At 39.3% G+C, this 22349-nt stretch overlaps 1 protein-coding gene across 1 annotated transcript in view; it reads right to left on the reverse strand.

Moving 5' to 3' along the window:
- Window positions 1-3928: 3928 nt before the first annotated feature.
- ppp1r14c (protein phosphatase 1, regulatory (inhibitor) subunit 14C) overlaps window positions 3929-22349 on the reverse strand; it is a 19670-nt gene continuing 1249 nt past the window's right edge. The window contains exons 2-4 of the mRNA XM_008397981.2: window positions 9564-9647; window positions 8447-8479; window positions 3929-6947 (exon numbers count right to left, since the gene is read on the reverse strand). Coding sequence (XP_008396203.1) covers window positions 6873-6947; window positions 8447-8479; window positions 9564-9647 — 192 coding nt within the window. The 3' untranslated portion in view covers window positions 3929-6872. The remainder of the gene's footprint in view (window positions 6948-8446; window positions 8480-9563; window positions 9648-22349) is intronic.

Consider the following 22349-nt stretch of genomic DNA (forward strand, 5'->3'; position numbering starts at 1 on the left):
ACATGGGTAAAAGCATATAAAATTAAATACAGTCTACAACACTAATAAAATAAGTCTTTTTTTTTATCAAGACTTATGTAGGTAACAGTATTCTGTAAATTATCTCTGCAATTGGTAAAATATTCTTCTGCATGTGCACCAAAGATGTTCTCTGTTTTGATATGTGTGGTAAAAATATCCTCTTTAATTATCTAAATAATTTGCTGGAAACAGATGGCATTGAAGAGAATGATCTGAGCAGACAAAGATCGCCCAGCAGGATTTTTCCCATGTTGTCTAAACAGACTTACCCTTCCTGTGCACAAAGTCACATTCACAAAAACACGCACACACACGTACACCCACACACACGTAAAGCAGTCTCTACATAGTGCACAGGGGTAAAACCAATCTCGTTCTTTTGTGTTTGCCAACAAAACTCCAATCACAATGAAGTAAATGTCTCAAAAACAAGTAGCTCATGCTCAAAACAGGTCAACAAGCAGATCGCTCTGTGCTTGTAATGGTGTCATTAATTGTAAATCCCCGATTTAATCCTTTTTCCGGCTGCAGAGGTATTCTAGGCAATGTTTTTAGTGTGAGATCTACCAACGTATTGTTTTGATAATAAGCAAAGAGGCTATTTCAACTATAAACCACTACATAACAACTACATAAACATCTAAGTCACCACAGCCCATTGCAAGAGTACATCACCGAATGTTTGGGTTGCCAGTCACTCAAAACTGTTGCCATTTTCCGACAACTTTCGTGCCATGTCAGGTGTTTCTGCAGCTGTGGCTGATTCTCCCGTTCATCAGTTCGTACCCATTCATTTCATCCCAGTCTGTTTACAAACCATTTCATAGCTGTTTGCTTTGGTTATGTATTTCGATATTTACTGCGTTAGCGATACAAAAATCTCATGTATTATTTTATATACATCTTATTTCCGTTGACAGATGGTTCATGTCCGTGTTGGGTTTGATCGACTCTTGTAAAATGCGAAAGATTATGAACCCTACTCTAACCAAAGTAACTCTGAGCAAACTCCTGCTAGTTGACATTGTTTTTATCTTGCAATTCCTTACACTACACTTAAGTGGATTGTAAGCTCTTGTGAGTCATTAGGCAGGTAGGAACTGAAGCATGATTTTAAAGTGTCCTGCAGGCAAAGTTCCTTTTTCATACCCGAAAAAAGATTAAGTAACGTTCAAATGGAAGGGTGCAAAATGACTGGGGAAAAATTTGGACACACTGACTTGACTTTTAGTTCTTTAAAAATCTTGATCCTTTCTTCTTTTTTTTTCTAACTGGACAAATATCTACAAATGGCGAGTACAGTTTGCAGTTCTTGTAAGCAAACGAAAACATTAGCTATCAAGCACAACATTCTCATAGTTAGGAATCAGAATGGATCATGCTCCTCTTGCTGTTTGCCACTGAATAAAATGTTTTGAGATACTCAAGAAAAGAAGACAGTCTCGTAAATATTCTAAGGGGAAGTTTTGCAAGCACCTGGACATTTCAGGCTTGGAGTGATTTAAATCTCAGTGGAAACATGCAAAAAAGTCTGCATGCAAATCTAAACACATCTTGATTTCAGGGCCTGGAGTCTATTAAAATATTTTACAGGCCTATTATCACTTGTCTATCTCATTAAAACCTTTGGTCAGACAAAAAGCTTAGAATTTAATCAGATTCGACGTGAACATATATGAGGCGGGTTTGGATTCATTATTTCATTCATTTACCATGAAAATATGCTCCAAGTGCATTTTTATGGCTACAACGTTAATGCGAAGTGAAACTTCATTGATTTTCATGATTACTTTACAATACATCCCCTGTTTCTGTGCTGTTCATAAAGTATCTCATTCGTTCCACCATAAAATCATGAATCTACTTTAACCCGCTTTTACCAAAGTGGCTTTAAATCGGTTCTAAACACAGCAGCTGTACTAGTAAAGGTACAGCAGAAGATACTTTAGCGGACTGTGTGATGTTGAACACGCTTACATCTTTTCATGCTTGGAGTTGGAACATTTATGTGTAGAGTAAAAAATAGAATGGGTTCATTGTAGTGAAATTAAAAGGATTTCCCTTGAGATTTCAACCAACGCCCCCTGGCCCCCACCAACACATACACAGGGTCTGTAGAAGTAGAACACGTGTATGTAATATTTATAATGTAGAGGAAAGAGGACGTTGTTTTAAGTGGTTTGCTGGAGTAAACGTCACGGTCGAGTAGAAATAGAGTAGTAGTAAGTAAGTATCCAGATCTCATAATGCTGCTGGAAACCACAACTTCCTATTTCCTGCTACTTGGCGTTGATCTATCCTTTAAAATGGAGTTAAAACACATCAAACTGTGAGGTTGTAATGGGACAAAATACATAAAGGTTGAAGGTTATTGGTTAATTTCCAAGGCACTGTATCACAGTGTGCAGCTTAAATGCATAGAATGTCTCATAGGTAATAGACAGTGAATTGCCTGTCATGTGAATGATGAAGCAGGCCCACAGCGGCATGAAGCATCGCCTCATTTATGTGCTGTTGAGAGAGAGAGCGCCACAGTGGTGGACATGAACGGTTTGTCCTTCAACTGGGGACCGTTTGGAGATGTTGTCAGTGCCACTCTCCATCTCCCGCTGTTTGTCAACTCTCTCTGCGCTCCCCCTGTCAAAAAGCATCTTTTTAATCTTCATCCCCACCGCTTCTCTGTTTCTGTCTCCGTACAGTACTGTCATGATGGATCACCTTATCTGCGAGGGAGATGATGGGGGGGAAAACAGCAAAGTAATCTGTAGTAGTAGTAGAAAATGTAGTATTGAGACTGTAAACTGGAGGAAGGGAAAGGAATATATGCAAAAAATTATACTGAGTTGATTTGGGATATTTTGCTTGGGGATGTATCCGTTTCTGTTTCGTTCCCAAGAAATGCTCAGCTCTGACAGTACAGTCTGCCAGCAGCCATCAATAAGGGCACATTTGTCTTTTCACATTATGTCATGGACCCAGACAGGCTCCAATCTTCTGCCAAACAGCTATCATCTTTTCACATCGGCTTTACCCCCACTCAAGCACCATGACCGAGTGCGCTGGTCCAAAGCTCGCTGGTGCGCAGCCCTCCGAGTGGCGAGGGAGGCTCCTGTCCTTAGCTATTCTCCTCACATTCACCTTGCAGTCCCAATTATTCAAGGCGGCACGCATGCATGAGCGCTGCCTGCCAGGCCCAGCTGTGAAAAGTGGGTCATAAAATTTAAAGGCACAAGCAGCCCCGTTTCAGCGCTTGATTGTGACGGCACCAGTCTTGCACCGGTCTGTGACTGCATCGGTCTCACCGCCCCAGTAACATTCAGCGGTGTGTTTGTGTGCAGGTGTGAGGCCCCATCGGTTTCGCAGAAGGTTTTCTTCTCAAAGAATAAATCGGTAAAGATGGAAAACCACCACTTTCACGTTCTCTTGCTGGGGAATTAAGGGGCCACATTTTAATGTTCTCTAAACTGATCCATATCCACTATAAACAATACTTATGTTTTGGTCTCTCTTTGAACATAAGACGTCAATGAACATTTCTCCCCAGCAACAGGGTACAGTAGGCCAGTAGGCTAGCCCATATGGGGGGTAGACATCTCACTGAGGAAAGGTACTCATGCACACACTGAGCAATAATGTCATACCCGGATGAGCTCTTTATAGAACCAGACAGCGTATGGGGGTGTCCTACTAATCTACTGTAGGACATAAAGATGTAATATGCTCCTTGTGCTACAACACACTCATGTGGAAGAACATCCCATTCCTAAAGCTGCAAATGGATGCATTATGAGTATTCATGAGCACAGTAGTCTGACATTTATACCCTTTAGTATAACAGGCCAGAATCACATTCCTCTGCAAGAAAATTGCACACACAGAAAAAAAAAAATTTCAAACAATACACAAGTATTCTGCATTTTTTTATTTATTTTCTTTATCAGCAAAAAACAAACCACACACCACATTACATTTTATAAACAGGAATACTCATTGTGGATGTACGAAGTAAAAGTTCAGCTTAAAACCTGAATAGGTTATTCCTAGCATCAGTGATAAAAGCAATAGCATTAATCATTGTAAATGTATAAAAAGGAAAGTGTTTAAATTTATGAAATAAAAAAAAAACAAAACACAACTTTGGGCAAAAAAAATGTTTCCCCCTCGACATGCTACTTTAAAAATTCATGCAAATGTAAAGCTTTCTAAAACAGTCACTTTCAAAACACTCTCCACATGAAATCCAATAACTTATAAAATATCAGCCTCTTGTCCCTGAACTGATCCTTGAGAGAAAATAGTTTAGATGACCTCAGCAAAAATGTATCCCAGTTTCCATTAATGGCTTCATCTGGCAAACATGCGATCTTTGTTACACGTTATACCCTTAACTGGGCCAGTACCCACTGAGGGAAAAAAAAAAAAAAGATAAAATCCGGTTTTAAACAGACATGTTTCTTTCAAACACATTTCTCTGGCATCATTCAACAGTGAAAACGCTTTTTTTATACACAACTAAATTCTGGGAAGAACATCAAAAACAGCACCATTTAAATTTTTCCTGGATTCTTTCCAACGTGACACTCACGTTGACTCCACAGTAATTGATCTACAAAGTCATACATCTTAGGCAAGTCAAAAAAAGATGGTTTTTTGCTTAAATATAAGATTATATTATACTCTCTATGAATCTCTGTTGTTAGCATGCAAATGGGTGTCTCTCTTATGTTTTAAACCAACATTGTTCTGCTTTTTTTCTTTAGAAGTTGATGGATCCAGTGGCAGGTGTTAGTCTGCCCCGATCTAACTGGTACATCTACTTTGAAAATTACTGAGCCCAAAGCCATAATGCGTGATTGTATCAGAGTCTACAGGTTTGTTGGTGTTGTTGGTGTAATTAAAGGCCACCATCATTAATTGATACCTTCATCTTCATCCTTTTAAACCTGGTTATATGCAGTTGCAGCATCCTCTGCAAAATGCACAGGTTTAAACGCCTTAAAGTTTGTATTCTCTTAGTTATAACCTAAAAAACAGTCTGTTTTAAAATTCAGCATGAAAATTATGACTCAGGACACATGACATTTTGCACACACTCAGTTACAGAACATGACTGATTGGAGTGTTGCCTTTCAAATGGATCTAAAAAGTTACCACACCCCTGTTTGAATGGGAGATTTTAGTGATGCTGAAACATTTCCACCTTTAATGTGACCTTTAAGCATCTCGATCAAAAGGAAAAAAAAAAAACATTTTGCATTTTAGGGAAATTTTGGTGTTAATCAAAGTGCCTCTGATTAACACTAAATACAATTCAACAATTGTGGCAGGTTTTTCCATGTCACAGAGAAAGCCGTGGTTTGCGTAGAGCTTTTAAATCATCAGCAGGATCTCGACGTCAAAAAGTGTCAATCGCAAGAACACGGAAGACAACTTCACAATTTTAAAGGGCAGTCGGGAAACTTTGCGTGGTCTTGATGCATGAGGGCGGTGTGACAATAAAACCCAAAGCAGCTGCGACAAAGCATTTTCTTGTGTATGTGCAACCACATTATTGTTTCATTACCCCAAAAGATTTCAATATTTAAAAAAAATTTTGTTGCGCGTGTTATCGGACACATTAAAGGTGGAAAACACTCTAAAATCACTTATCTTAGCGAATTTTTTTTACATCACATAACTCTGGTGTTTTAATAGGAGTGTGTGAACTCTTTACAACCAATGTACTGCATGTTTGACCTCACGACATTTACCCTTCAGCTGTCTGTCGGTAGCTGAGGCTTGAGGAACTCATCCTGAATGTCCTTAAAGGCAACATTGTCCGTTATCAGAAAAAAACATGTTGGCGGAAGTAAATGAAGCCAATGAGAATAACCTCCAACGTCGGAGCATAAATGGTCACATCAGCCCTCGGACGGAGCACGAAGAACACGATCAATGAAAGGCTGCCAATCATACAGGTTTTTGTAGTCTCGAAACGGAGAACTGCAACACCCATCATGCCTTGCTGAGATGAAAAGTACAACATTTAATAACTAGCAAAAATATTGGTAGTGTTTCGTTAAATATGTCGCCACTCCAGTCAGAGGTTTTACATTAAAACAATGGACCGAACAGATTAATTATGTATAATTATAACGCTCTGTGCTTAAAAATCAAAAGAACAGCTCTCCTTCGCATCTCATAGCACTGATGTGATGTGGACAAAAAGGTTGACGAGAAAAAATGGCTGTCAAACCACTTTTGACTCACGTGAACAAGAAATGACCACATATGTTTTTTTTTGTTTTGTTTTTTCTTGTGACGTAACAGCAGACACTCCAGTAAAAGAAGAAAAAACTTAATTATGAAGAATTGTGTTTGTATAGAGCTACAGCTAATTGTGCACCTACAGTAACTTTTTTTAAACCACCTCCTTTGATTAATGTCTTTCTTGTTTTGTCTTAAAGTTTTTTTTTTGTTTTTTTTTTTCCCCAATTCTTTTGGTCTTAAAAAAGTGTGAATTGAACATCTAGATTTAGGTGGTGATATTCTTGTTATAAACATACGGGCACATTCCTGGGCTGGACATTTTATCCATCACTCAAAACACACAGTTTCTTTTCTTTCTTTTCTTTTTTTTGCGCAAGTAATTGTCAACAGTCTTATGTTATCATGACTTGTAATCCTCTGTGCTTTAAAATGAATGACGGGTGCCAGATTATGGATATCGTGGTGCATGTTGGCAGATTGCGGGGTGTTTCCTAGAGTTTTGATAAACAATTCTGCATTATGACAGTTCATGTTGGGTGAGTAAAGTAGGTGAAGCTGTAGTGATGTAGTTTATGGTTGGTTGATACTGGACAAGTAAGCCATTATAGGCCCTTCTTGGTCGGAGCGCTGAGTTTCCTCATCCCCCTTATCCTGCACAGCAACTCACTGACAAAGTTCTGAAGAAGAAAAGTAAAACAAAGTTAGTCTGTTCAGAGATGCAAATTAAATTCAGTGAGGTGACTAAGGAGTCATTTGAATGTTTCCAGGAAAATTAAGTCTTTGGAGTTGCTGGTTGGATTTTGCAAAGCAGACAATTCCTCATTTCGATTAGTAGATAGCTGCCAAAAATTCCCAAAATAAGGAGCTTAAAGTCATTTTCAGATGCACAAGAATCAACATAATCTATGTATTTTAATGGCTTACAAGGGTAGACGAGCTAACTGAGCTAAAATTATTTCAGATTAAACACACACACTAGTACATTTAATTATTTAATGTAATTAAATAAATTAAAACATCAACTTATTATTAAATATTAAAACATTTTTCTCAACAGATAAAAAAAAATATATCAATGCAGAAGTAATCAAAACACCAATACATTTTTTGTTTTCGTGGTTATTTTGTAGCTGGTGTTTCAGAACGTATAGGAGCGTGTAAGTCTAGATTTGAAACCCTGTGAGTGTTTGATGAAATTAGCTTTTTCTGAAGTGCATAATTTTGTAAGAAACGAGGCAAAACTAAAGTCTATTGCGACATTCACTCTCAGAATCAAGCAAGAGGTTATATCAAGGTCTGGTGTTGGTTATTAACTACCTTATTATATGGGACGGTGCTCATGATCCAATTCCAGATGTCTCCCCCTTCCTACCTGCATTCATCTTTTACCCAGCAGGTGTTTTTTCATTTAACCCAAACAACCCTCTCTGCCTCATCACCCCCCCTCTCACCTCTTGTCTTTAATCTCCTGTTATCTTCCCCACTCTGCCTTCCTTCAAGAAGCAATCTGAAAGTCCTTTCACCTTTCGTTCGCATTCATCTTGTATATCAATTATCCCCGGTCTTTCACTTCTTATTTCCATTTGACTGAGGGGGAAGATGTAAGGGTAGCTGTGCGCACCATTTTTAATCCTGAGAGTGGGTAGGTACAGCCTAAATGTTTACGGAAAACACATTTAAATAAAGTCCAAATGGGTACAGAATCGTTTTGAGCGTGAAACATTGGTTTTAGGGTTCGTTGTAGATTACAGTAAAGCTAAATATAATTAATGGGTATTTAAAAATTAGTACTCTTATGGAGGCATGTAGTTGAAGGTGTATAAGTTGCATATCTCAACCTATACAGCTGTAGCTAAACAGCAATGACCTTGTAATAAAATCACACAGTGATGATGACAGATGGGGGGGGGGGATTCACCATGTGTGGAATTAATGTGATTGGTTTTTAAAAGCTTTAATCATGCAAATAGCCTAATACAACCTCATCTAAACCCAGACTCTTATCTCTCTGAACACGTCAGTGTGAATACTGCAGGTAATGAATATTATGAAGTCCCGTATCAGGTAGCTTATTTGTGATTGTGAGCGCATAGTTAATTAGGTACTCATTAGAATACTAGAACATGGTGGGTGCAGGCTTTGGCTCTAATGGTTTTTGTGCTCCAAAGAAGCTCACCTCTGTGGGTTTGTAGCAGTCTGTTAGGGATTCCTGTGGAAAGAAGAGGGGGTGGGGGGAACGGTTGTTAGGAGATTAGAAATGATTTACAGATGTTTTTAAAACCTCAGCAGATTCTGCACTTTTGACTTTTCTTAACAGACATTCATATTCTCCATTGGTTGTTGGAGTCTAGCCTCTCTTTATTCATATGAACATATGTGTATGTAAATAAATTACCAAAAGGTTCTGAGATTTTAAGAATAAATTGCTAATTAGCAAACTTGGGGAATGTTCACAAGTCATGTCTCTCAAGTTAAGTCTCAAGCCTTTAGGGACCGAAGGAAGCATGCTCTCATCAAATGCATGGCATCTAATCTGCCAATAACATGGTACATATAGCATAATTAGGCCCAAACTACTATTCCTACATGGTTCTTCTGATTGGAAGTAATGTTATTGTTTTGGAGTGACTCAGCTGATAGGAAATCTGTGAAGAGGACAAAACGAGGAACTAATCTCTAAAGAGAAATCATGCAAATCCCAGTAGAAACAAAAAAAACCGTCATTAATTAATGAAGGGTTTGATTGTTGTTGTTATCTTTTGAGGGATTCATGTCTCATTAGCTACCAGAAACAAACTCTCTGTCAACATCTATATTTTGAGAAAATGTACATCCTGTAAGGATTCTGTTTTGATTTAACACAGAGATTCATCAGTGATCTTCTATAAACCAGACAAAATCACCTCGAAAACATCAAATATTCTGCACAGAAGGCACTTTTGCTTTAAAACTGATACGTGTTTCAAGCATCTATTTTACTTCTTTTTTTTTTGTCGATGAACAGAAATAGTTTATTATACTATTCTTGTCTAAGCAAAATGTCAAACTTTGCCATATGAAATACACAAAGTCTTACACAGCAACTCTTGAAACAAACTAATGATATCCACTTTTTATTTATGGGTATTTAATTTATTACAACATGTTTATTTTTACCAATAGCCTTTATATTCACATGGTTTTAACAGTTATATCTATACTGAATATCCAGACTGCCATCCCTACAAAGGATTCCTCATTCGCTCTGTGACCAATCATCTCTGCTAAAGACTTGCATACATACACACATTTACCTGTAGTTTGCTGGCTCTCTCATCATCACTGTTGACCTCCAACAAGTCATCAATGTCAATCTCCACCTCTGGCATCTCGTCCTCCTGAAACACAAGAGAACCCTTTGTTAGAAAACAGTTGGAAAGGCTTTATGTGGGCAAACAAGATAACAAAGTAGAACATTTAATAAAAAAACAAATGCAACTGGAATATTTGCGTTGGCAAGAGGCTTATAAACACCCAAACCACTGTGTGTGCCTGCCTGCATACGTCGTTTGGAAATGTCATTGTGCCGGGGTTGGGCCGTTTAGCGGCTCAGCGGTTGCAGGCTGCCTTCAGCTCAACACCACATCAAAGCCCCAATGGTTCGTTTTATTTCGCCACAAGGTTTTTACAGAGGAAGCAAGCAGGGAGGATAAACCTTTCCCTCCCAGACACCGCATGATGTGTTCTACAAATGCTGTCCTTTTGGGAAGCGTCGAGCTAAGGCTCTTAAAAGGAACTGAGCCTGAGAATCCAGTTCTTTTTCCACCTCTGTTTGCTTGACATTTACAACAAACACTTAAGCATCTGCTGCTGTCAAACAAGTCAACGGAGATATTTGATCACCTTCCACTATCTTCCAAGTGGGTGGTCAGGTTTTTGTGAGCAACTCGGGCAAAACTCTCTGGGTTTTTTTTGCTCATTGTTCTCTTCATTACTTTGAAACAGAACCTCTGTGCTGAGAATATGCTCAACTTACTGAAAGCACTATTTATCTGTCATGCATTACCTCACTGAAGACTTACTAAACTGATTGTTTGTAATAATAGTTTGTAAATGCTCATTTGTTTTCTTTAAATTTGATGAGAACATGTTCATTTATATATATATATATATATATATATATATATATATATTTTTTTTTTTTATTCTGCCATTTGACATTTAAATCCATTTGCCAAAAAAAATTTTTTTAAGCTATAAGGCCATATTTCCATCTTTGTTTCACAGAGATTAAAATGAACCTCCTTACTGAAGCCCAGGAGGTTCAATCTAACGTACAGCGGGACGGAAATGTTGCTCACAGCTACTTACTAACCATAATTTCATAACAATGCCCATGAGATAATTTCTCATCTCTACTGCTAACACAGCAACAGGGATGTTATCCACGGCTTATGTGTATGTGTGTGTGTGTCTATCATATAGCCAGGAGCACAGCATGGTATTAAGACAAAGAGCATTAAAGCAGGGATGATATTAGCTCCCAGAATTGTAGTCAGTCGGCTTCGGTCTGTGTGGGCAGGGTAATAAGAACACACTGGAATCACTGCAAAACATAACCATTCAAGTAACAATGTAAAACAACATGCATTCTTAAAGTCTAATGCTAAAATCTCGCAAATGCAAGATTTTAGATTTTAGACAGAACTATGGACGAGAAAGAAGCAAGCCTGTGGAGCAAATCTCAATAAAACTTGGGTTTAATGCTTTAATGCTTAATAGTAATGCTTCAAGTATCAGTTGAAACCAGATTTTTGCGTACACTGCATTTTCTTTTTTTGTCACTGTCTGACATAAAATTCCCTGCTTTGCCCTAAGTTTTGTCTAGAAATATTTGTTTGCTAAAGGCCAGATTAATAAGTGTATAGTTTTTTTTTTTTTGTATTTTTATATGTTTTAACCTTTATATTCTGAAGTTTACTTATGTTTTCTTAGTACTTGGTAGATTTACCTTTTAAAACATGTTGGATATCCTTTGGGAAGCTTTTCACAGTAGTTTTCTGGAACGTTGGCCCATTCCTCCAGGTGAGCTGCTGTAACCGAGTCGGGTTTTGGACCCCACCTTCCTCACAACTTTTCAGCTCTGACACAAAAGGGGGCTTTTTGCCACAACAAAATATTGACTTTATTGTCCTTACGTCATTTTGTAACTATTCTGACTACTATGGTCATTGTACATTTGGAAACTTATTTAGACCCAAGTTCTTGTCTGATGTTTTTTCCATATTTCCAAATAATATTTCCGAAGTTGCACATTTGTAACCATGTGTACTATTTACACCAAAACAGCAGCTATTGGTGTTAAATGACTTATAACTCAGTCTAGACAATCAAAGCAAAGATATGTAATGTAGAAATAAAAAGGTCTGATCTTTAGTCTGGACATTTAGGTTAAACTATTTCCATTCATGGTTCAGGCCTTTGAGAAACAATCAGGAAAATGTTGAGTCTTCTCATAGGTTTTAATTGAATTAAGCTTTGGACTTCTATTGGTTCAATTTCTTGCCAGAAGGTGAACCTTTACCCTGGTCTAAAGTGTCCTGCAGCTCCAACAGGTTTCTTTCCAGGTTTGCCCTCCCGCTATCTGTCAACTCGGACCATTATCTAAATCCGACAGATGATCTAAAGTCAGCTGACTCCACAAAGTTTCTCCCTTGGAGTTTGAGGACAGGAAGCAAAGGTCAGTCCCCTCAATCTTTCTCTCTATCAGTCTGTTGGGGTCATCACTCACTCACTGACCTCTGTGAGAGTCCCGATTGTTTCACTCGTCAGCAGGCAGTCCATCACCCTACATCCCTGTGATTGGTGATGACAACACACATGGCTGGAGTGTGAAGCATGACCGTGGGCAATTGCCAGGCTACATAAAATAAAATAAAAAATCTTGATATTCAAAGAGGCTGTTGCAGGAAGACACTGCACATATTTAGTCCTTCACAGTGGAGTGTGAGTAATTATAATAGCATGAACCCATACAACTACTCCCAAGTAGATCATTTTTAGTGCCTGCAGCAAGTAAAGTTAATAGTGACTACAGACAACACAAGTAAATCAGCTATTCAAACATTTTAAAATGAAGAAGCGATTGATAAAAGTGCACTTCAATCCTTATTTGCTACACGTAGAAGTAGCAGTTGGTTATTTTTTTGCATTTGCATATGCAAATGAGATAAATAATGATGAAAGACATGGTGTGTTTAGAGGACATGTGCACAAGGAGCAGTGTTTTTTTTTTTTTTTCTAATCAAGGCAACTTTGTGAAGACTGTGTGCGAGAACCAGCAAAGAACTGAAAGCCCGACAGAGAAACACAAAGCTGGACTGTCAGCCCGTGAGCCTGGCAATGTGTGCAGACAGCTGAGAGCGCATCTGTGTCAGGCTTGTTTTCACCGTCGGCTCAGCAGCCGGCAGCGTTTTCAGTCTGGTTCATCTGCGGTGAAGTGATTCTAAGCTAATGCACGCGGCCCAACCCTGTGAGTCACCACAAACTCTATTTAGACTTTATTCAAACAGTATCTATGAACAAAGGTGTGAGCAATTGCTTTACTTGAATGAGTGATTCACCGACATCCCTATTCATAACCCTTTTACGTGAACCGGACCGGCTGGTTTCATATAATTGCAGTTCCAAAGTAGATGATCATCCGCAAGCTAATGCAGTCGTGTTGATGGTTTCAGTCCATAAATATCCCCAGGTCAAATGGACTTTTTTTATTTCATCAGCTTATTAAAAAAAATATGTTTGGATCCAGGTGTTAACAGATACGCAAATCTTCAGTGACGTAGTTGTTATTGTATGCGCAAATGTTGTTTGTCACTGTGATTCTGTTTTTCCTCTTTCTGCAGGTGTAGAAGCAGACTTCCAGAGTGTCATCTTGTCTTCTCTTTCTGCTTCTTTACATTTTCACTTTTAACCCAACCTCACTCCCTTTCTTCTGCTGAAAGTGGTTGCTCTATCACATACACTCCCAGGAAAAAAAAATATAGAGGTTTGTGGCTCTGACTTTACAAATATGAACAAATTTCAAGAGGCATGAATACTTTTTCACCTCACTGAAGGTAAAAGGCAAGGAAAAAAGGAAGAGATCGTGGATCTCTGTCCAAAAGAAGCAAATATATGGAATCTAATATTAAATCCTAAAATCATGATTGGTACAAAGCAAAACAGTCGGTAAAAGCTAAAGGATTAACTAGAATAAGAAAGACGTACAACTCGGATACAGTGAGATGAAGCGAGCACCGATAAGTGGGTCATTGTGATGATGATGAGGCGAAGGAAGAGGAGGATTGTGCAACGCTGTAAAATCTCCCAGCTCAGCTTTCTTCCTCTATATTCTGCCACACTGTGTCACATCAAAGTGCCGGGGAGCTCAAGGTGGGCTGAAATCATCCCCTGAAATTAAGTTACTAAGGGTGGAGGAAGTGAAAACAGAGAATGGACAGTGTGTCATGGGAACATTACTCTGAAGATTAAAGATGAGGGAAACAGACAAACACTACAAGCAGTTCGGAAGACGAGGGAGACTTTGCCAAGGTTACTGTTCAGGCCCTCGTGGATTACGTGCCTCTTGGCCCTCCCCCCACTTTCAAACACCTCCCTGTTGTCGTTTGGTGCAGCCACTTGCTGAAACCGTAGAGCACGAACGATGTGACTTTACTGGGTGATGCTAGCAGCTGCAGCCACAGCTCTTTCTCACGCTGATTCAGCGACTCCAGAGGACACACTACATCATAGGAGAACTGCTGGAAAACAGAGGATTGGGGGAGAAAAATCCTAAAGTCAACGTTGAAAATATAATTAATTAGCATGACAGTGACCCTCTAAACTTCTGTATGCATAAAATTCAAAGATTTTCCCCCCCAACTGTGAACTATTAGTGCAGTAATACCACTTTTTTCAAGTGGATCTCTAATATTAGCTTTTACATAAAGCATTTCTGTTTTGTGTGCTGTTGCCACTGACGTAAATACACACTATATCATAAAGTTCCTACTGTCTGACATCAAGTTAGACTGCTTAGTCAGTCAGTCACCGGTTGAGATAATGCTGCCAACAATTAAACCTTTTCCCTCTCCTACTTTTTACTTTTTATTAGAATAGAAATTACTCCTATGTCAGTTCTTTTGTTTCAAACTTCCAGTCAGTTGAGGCAGGTTCTTCCTGTTTATGGGGAGTTTTTACTACCCACTGTCGCTTCGTGCTTGCTCAGTATGATTGAATTATATAAAGTCTGTGATTCAATGCAAGTGATTGTTTTCTGTCATTCCGTGTTGAATGACAGTAATTTCAATAATTAACTGAATGTAATGAACTTTGATAACTAGGTCCGTTTGGAATGTACGCGTTTTTGAATTGAAATTACTTTTTTTTTTTTTTTTGCAATGTGCCTTGACACGGCATGTTGTGAATTGGCGCTATATAAATAAACTAAATTAAAATTGAACTAAACATTTTCTGTTTTAGGCCAGCAAGAATCATCAAAAATATTTTGATGGGAGAAGTTCCAGAATGAGATTTTAGTGATTCTCTAATCCACCATAGTATCCCATCATTATTTTCTTCACTGTATTAGCTGGGTAAAGGTACAGGCCTTGTAGTCTACAGCAAATGGACTGTTCTTCCATCACTCAGTGTGCAGCAGATATAAAACCAGGCTACACATGTTGAAATCGTGCATATTCTAACCAGACTCTACTGTCAAGCTGATCACATTACAGTCATAACTCGAGTAAACACAGCATGCACTCCACTAAGCTTTTATTAAACTTTTTTCTGTATGAGCTCAGAGGCAGTTTGATGGATGTTTTACAATCTACAGTTAATTATTCTTAGTGTCTCCAATGTTGTAACTAATCCCCCTCTCAGAGCTCTTCATAAACAGCTTCCATCAGCAGCCTCACCAACAGCTCACATTTACACACAGTGACATGTTGTTGCTAGACAGAATCACCTCTGGTTAAAATCCTTGGATATACTTAAGAGTAAAATATTCCTATTTCATTCTCAGTCAGGAATATATCAGACCTGGACATGTAAGGCAGATAGATACAATATTACTGTACTCGAATCCCAGACAGTTCTTCCTCGAGGCAAATCAATCGACAGCTGAAGCCAATGCAGACCTTTGCCCTCAACACAAAGCGAACGCTCGGCATGAAAACATAGATAGCATTGAGCCAGCCATCCAGCAAACGGAACAAGGTCAGAGTGCTGAAGAATGTATTCAAATGAAAAGGTTTCTCCGTTTTATGAAATCTGTAATGTAAGTGAGAATAAACCAAACTAGCTGGAAATAAGACCCAGATTTATTTGAAAAATCAAACAAATCAAATTGCATGGGTTCCTTACTGAACCCATGCAATTTAGCTTTTTGCATGAGTCATTTTGCACATGCAAAGGTGGATAAACAACAAATGCACTCTTAAATAGGAGCTCATCCGTCTGGCTTTTGAGAGTCAAAACTACCGTCGGCCTCTTTCTCTTTGCTGCAAATGCAGATGCTGTTTTGCATCTCCTCCTCCAAGCTCGGAGCGCACAGAGTGCGAGTCAATGTTTTTATACGGCCTGTTTATACCCCTCCTGACAGAGAAACCAGTAATTAACCAGTAGGGATGAGGATAAAACGACTGAGAAATGAACTGATTTTAAAAGCGAGTTATCGATCAACCAATCAAGTTTATAGTGCATTTCACCAACAAAGCAGTTCAAAGTGCTTAACATCATAAAAACACAAAGTCAACAATAAAAACAGGCAATTTGTGTGTAGACAGTGAGAGGAGGACAGAAAAATTTAGCACAAGCAAAACCGAGCGGCCAATAAACGCACCATAACCTTTGTGCTCAGTGTTGATTTTTGAAATTGACACTCGGTGCTGCCAGTGTGTCTCAGCAGCTGGTGGATTTCTGCTGGCTGAGAGGCCTCCTTGTCAACACCTCTGATTTGTTTAGCAGCAGATGCACGTGTGTAGGTCTGTGTGTGTGTGTGTAAGTGAAATGTGTGGACGTGTGCTCAGACACAGACGCTCGGTGAGTGTCTATTTTTATCCATCATATCTAAATTTCCAAGGATGGATATTGTAAACAGAAGACTGACCTTTCTTCATTTCTCAGTCCGTGGGTCAGTCAGTGCAGCAGTAATCATTTAATTAATGACTCCAATTCTGTGGGCTGCTTTTCTGGTTGAAAAAAACGTGGCAGCCACTTTCAATTTTGGATAAATTAACTGTACATCATGCAAAATGTTCAAAGCTTGAGATGTTGTTTAATAATTACATATTTTCTTCTTTGGGGTTGCAACGTCACAAAGTGAGAAAAATCTCGAGGAGTATGAATGTTTTGCAAGGCACTGAGCTTGCTTGTTTGTTGTGTGTGCTCATAGCATGATGCATTAAGTAACTCTGTATGTAAAGTAATACTCCTGTCAATGAGTGCCGATGTGTGTTTTCCCAGGCAGCCTATTGAACCGATCTAATGACTTGGGCTTGAATTCTACTCCTCTGGTTCTATGTGAGGCTCACGTGGTCGCTCTTGTTCCTCGGCAAAAATAAAGCACCTGACAGGCACAGGAGGGGAAAAAATCTTCCCATCTGACTCATGATAGGAAGCAGTGAGAGACAGACAGATGAAAGACATTTCATCTGGAAAGGCAGAAATCTTAGACTTGAAGTGATGCTTGAAGGTTAGAAATCAGCAACAAAATACACATTTCTCTGTTCCGTACACATATTCATAAACACAAAAATCACCTGAAGGCATTTTTTTTTTTTTACACAAAATGCAGTTTCGAAATTAACCTGCACACCTCATATAATCCATGGACAACAGGGATGGCAGTCAGAAGCAATGGTATCAACCACAAGAAGATGCTTCAACTCAGGAGATTGTTTTTGCTCCATTTGGTCTGACCATGTACACTGACCTGTCAGATCACTGTCATGCTCATCACTTTATGAAAAGTCACCACTGCGCCTCTGTTAAAGAGTAGCCCAGCATCTTCAGACTAAAAAAAAAAAAAAAAAAAGCCACATGGCCTCATACAAACCCACAGACAGTAAAAGCCTGAGGGCAGAAACCTTGTATACCAACAGACCCTGAGCTGACAGAGCCACTGAAAAGTAGGGCATTTCTTCCACTCATTTACATCTCGAAGGCATACACATGACACAACATGCAGAATGCAAGTGTATAATGGATTTGCTGCTGTCCAGTAAGGGTTTATGTCTCGCATTATCTTCATTGATTGCTCTTAGAGAGACAGATCCATCAGTCCGCTGACACATTCTGCCTTTTAATCACCTAAACAGGACCTCAGCATGAGCAGGCACTCCATTAGAGTTCGCCTCATCTATTAAAGAAGAGAAGGAGTGTGGTGGTGGGTCGGTAGTCACAAACTGACAAGGACTTTTGTCTTCTTTTGTTGAATTAGTATAAACAGTTAACGCATAGGGGCTGATAGAGAATGCATATGTGAGAAAAAAAAACGTATTTGTTCAGAGAAAAAACTGCAATGCAAAGACAAAGCAGATTTAATGTCCATCTTCTAGGTAACATAGGGGGCCCTCAGGGTTTTTCTTGCTTTCATGAAATTCTGTGAACAGCTTTGAGCAGTGACCTTCGGCGTGCACTGGACTGGTCCGCAGCCGAGTGACAAGCAGACAGAACCGGGGCTTTGCTCTCGAAAAGAAAGAGCAAAACTCACGCTTTATAGGCCCTTCTCTGATCGAACCCTCACCTTCCACACATGTGGTCATGTGTGGGGAAAAAAATCCCATTCTGGACACAGGAGTAAGTCAAAATGAGCTGTAGACCAAGGGGTGCCCAAGTCCAGTCCCTGAAATCTACCGATATCCTGCAACTGTAAGATGCCTTCCTTCTCCTACACACCTGAATCAAGCGACTCATCAACAGCTTTTAGTACCGGAGAACCCAGCTGAAAGGGCCGGAATAATTTGATTGAGGCGCGTAGAAGCAGGAGTGAATCTAAAAGCTGCAGATAAAAGATCTTGAGGGCTGGATTGCTTTGTGCTACTTGAATATTGATTAAACAAGCAAGATGATGTCAATATTTTCAAAGGTCTTAAAAGGCGTGACACGTTCTGAACCGCAAATTGCATTACTGATGGAATCCGTTTAGCTTATTTTATCACATTTCTGCCTCAACGAACAACCTGACTTCACTAACAAACTCAAGCCCCTACATCGTAGTCCCCAATGTACTATCGGGTTTTCTTATGAAACTGATACAGTGGATGACCTTTCAGCAAGAACAGCATAGTCACCTCTACATGTATCTAACACACACGTGCTTAAAGAACACCACCGAAGCCAATTTGGGTTTCAAAATAGGGGTATTTACAACAGTGTTTGGAATGTGACGTCCTGCTTACAGTCATGTAAATAAAGATCACTAGTATGTAATAACAACCACCTGCTCAAACACTAGAGGAGGTGATAGACAGCCTTAACAATGCACTGAAAGTACAACATGTCGACATCGTCAGGGACTTGCTTTCACTATCGGCTTTTATTGAAATCCTTCCACGTCCTGGTTCAGCTCAGGCTCAGGCTAATAACACTCTAGTTATCGGAGACCGGTTGGAGAGCCGGAGGGGGATCATCATGGGATATTATCTTATTGGCTAAGTGAATAAATATGAAGAGATGTCCTGATGGTGTGTGGATGTGCACACTATATGGAAAGAGGTCAAATGGACAGGATTATCATGCAAGAGAAAAAAATATGGAAATATTTTTGGCTCCTAATTAATCTAAAATTCAATTTGCATTAACTACATCCTTTGCTGATGGAAGTCCGACATGCAGCCAAGAACTCGGTAAGCTTTGAACTGTTCAGCCATTTGCAGTTGGAAACAAGGCTACAGCTTATTTTAGCTCGAATAAGAACCACACCAGAGAAATAAGCAGGGCTATAAAGAGAGGGAGAAGCTCGCAAACAAGATGACAGACATGAAACGGCATCGGTCTGTGCTAGAGGGCTCCTGAAAATGCAACACTTATGGCATTTTCAGCATGAGGGAGGTAGAAATTCGGAGCTTCACACACACGCAGAGTTTATTAACCTCACGTGTGGAAAAATATTTGCATTGCAATGCTCTCTCTCTCTATTATTGCAGAAGGGAAGGTATCAAAACCTGTTCTGGCAGTTAGTGCCGTTCTGTGATTTTTGCCTGAAACTTATTTTCAGTACACAATGGACAAATCACTTGATATTTTGGCACGCAATCTCTAAAGGATTGTATTGGGAGTGTTTCTGATGGATCAAAATAAAACTCAGCACAATGGCCAAGTGAAAGAAAAAATATATTTGATTTTCTTTTCAAATAAAAATGTAAAAAGTGTCACGTGCGTTACTATTCAGTCCTTTGGGGCATGTCTCTACCTGTAAACCATTCTGACGTGAATATGCTTTGATTCGACTCATTCCAGTAGCTTTGGATTATGTTGAGCAGTGGTGGAGAAAGTACTCAAAAAATTTACTTAAGTAAAAGTACAAATACACAGACAAAAATGTACTTAAGTAAAAGTCAAAGTACCACATTAACATTTTACTTAAGTAAAAGTAAAAAAGTCCTGGCTTTTAAAAATACTTAAGTATTAAAAGTACTTGCTGAATGCATTGCCTAATCACTAATATCATTAAGTGTACCAATCGTATTTAATTTTAGTACATCAGAAATGTGCCATTTTAATGAACAATGCCACAGATAAAGCATGTTTTTATTGAGTTTACTCTGTAACATAGTTTAGACTTAGATATATGATTCTATGCATCATAATTTCAGGGATGGAAACATCTCGTCTCCTGTCCTAACATAACATGAACTTCACTTTTTTTGCCACACATTTGTTTTGAAAGAAATCCAACTGGCAGAGGAGGACATGGAACCAAGGAGCCTCGTAGCAGAGTTGTAGTCTAGACCACCGAACCCAAGACCAAATCAAAACCAGCACCCCATGCTGCATGACAATAAAATTTAGTGCACCTATCAAAATTGCTTCTCAAATTGATCTGAAAGATTCACTTTCCCATAAAAACACCTAGATATTAAATACTTAGAGCTGAAATAAATTTAACCAGTGACAATTCAAACTCTTCTTCATTCTGTTTTGCTTTCATCTCTGTGCCACAATACATAGAGGTCTCCTGCCATCCCTAAAAAAATAACACCCTGGGCGGTTGCCCATATTGCCAATGTCAGAAATAATAATTGTCTGCACCATTAAACATAGCAATTAACAACGCTCAACTATGAACACTGTCCAAGGCCCAATAAGCAAGAAGTAACCAAGCAGGAGGAGCACCGTGACTGTTCTCATCCTCCCTCCTGCTGCAACGTCTGCCACCATGACAGGTGACGAAAACAAAGAGCAATGAGCATGCTCTGTGTTCCTACGTTCTTGTTTTATTTATTCGCCAATTAAATATAAAATAAAATAGCTACTGCAGTGTACGCAGAGCATTACAAGAACAAAGAACGGCTCTCAGTGAGGCTTCAGCACTATATGACTTGGTCAAGATCTGTCCAGAAGAATCGGATCGTCCATGAATGTCATATTACTATATTGCACTTTGGTCACAGCGTTGTCCCATATCTGCAACACCTCAGTCAACACCTCCACACAGTAATTCAGTGCATGAGTGACAACTTTTTTTCATCGCAGATGCAACATGTGTCTCAGTACAGCTAGCTTTGCTAGCATCACGTCCACGGAGCTTACCTTTCTTTAAGCTTTCCTTCCAAGTGACGCTAAAAGTTGGACGAAGTCCCACCGTCTGTGAAAGCGAAGCGCTTCTGATTTTACATGTCGCCATATCTTATGATTTATGCAGCACTATTATATTACTGACGCTCAGAGGAAACCACTGCGCATGTCTGGAGCTCCGCGTGTGAGTAAAGGTGGAGGCGATGGGTGACAACAGACACTAAGTCACGTTATTGCTCGGATTTTACGGCGCCACCTTAAATCCCTGAACTTCACATTTTAACGGAAAAAAAGAGCAACGCGACTTGGATGTAACGAGTAACGAGACAGTTTTGTAGAAATGTAGTGAAGTAGAAAGTACAGATACTTACTGTAAAATGTAGTGGAGTAAAAGTAGAAAGTATCCATTATTAAATCTACTTAAGTAAAGTACAGATACACGAAAATTGTACTTAAGTACAGTAACGAAGTACTTGTACTTCGTTACTTCCCACCACTGATGTTGAGTCATTGTTCAACTGGAAGGTGAACTGGAGTCTCATCTGTTTTGCAGCCTTTGACGGCTTGTCTTCCAGGATTTGCCATGTTTTCGGCAACATCCGTCTTCCAATAAAAAATATTACCACAGCTTCACGTGTCTACAGAAGAAAAGCCTCCCCACAGACTTCAGTGATATAGTTAGTGTTAGTTCTTCTCTACATTATTATGGCTAACTATTAATCCCTTAAATGGCTCCTGTGCTCCTAGGCTTTTGTGATGCTTTTTACTAGTTCGTGTTTTTTTTTTTTTTAAACCTGTGAAGCTTTTGAAGAAAACCTTCACTGAGTAAACAGGTGATTTCTAAAGGCAACGGGTTTGCACTGGTTCACATTTCACAGTATCAAACGCAACATTTTCTTTTCAATTCACCATTAAGCTCTAATTCATGTTCCTCCGTCACATAAAACCCCAATAACTCAAGGTGTGTGTACCCTGCTCCACCCTGTTCTTTTTATAATCTCTCAGTGGTGTAATCTCTTTGTGGATTAAACCATTGATAGATGGAGTGATCCACGCATATATAAATATATGCCTGACTTGAAGTGACAGACGTATTGTGTGCGAACATGTGCGTTTGTGCAGACCCTTGGCATTAGGGAGGGGGTTGTGAGCCAGAAGAGGCGATTGGCTGGCGAGGAGAGTCACAGCATCAGCACATCCTTTAACCCAGTGCCCTTCTTTCCATCTTCTCAACACCCCCACATGGCAGCACAGTGTATGTGGCAAACAGGAGAGTTTATTGGGAGGGGGATTTGCTGCTCTTCGGACTCCCCCCC

Source organism: Poecilia reticulata, linkage group LG21 (genome assembly GCF_000633615.1).
Source record: "Poecilia reticulata strain Guanapo linkage group LG21, Guppy_female_1.0+MT, whole genome shotgun sequence".
Taxonomy (NCBI): domain Eukaryota; kingdom Metazoa; phylum Chordata; class Actinopteri; order Cyprinodontiformes; family Poeciliidae; genus Poecilia; species Poecilia reticulata.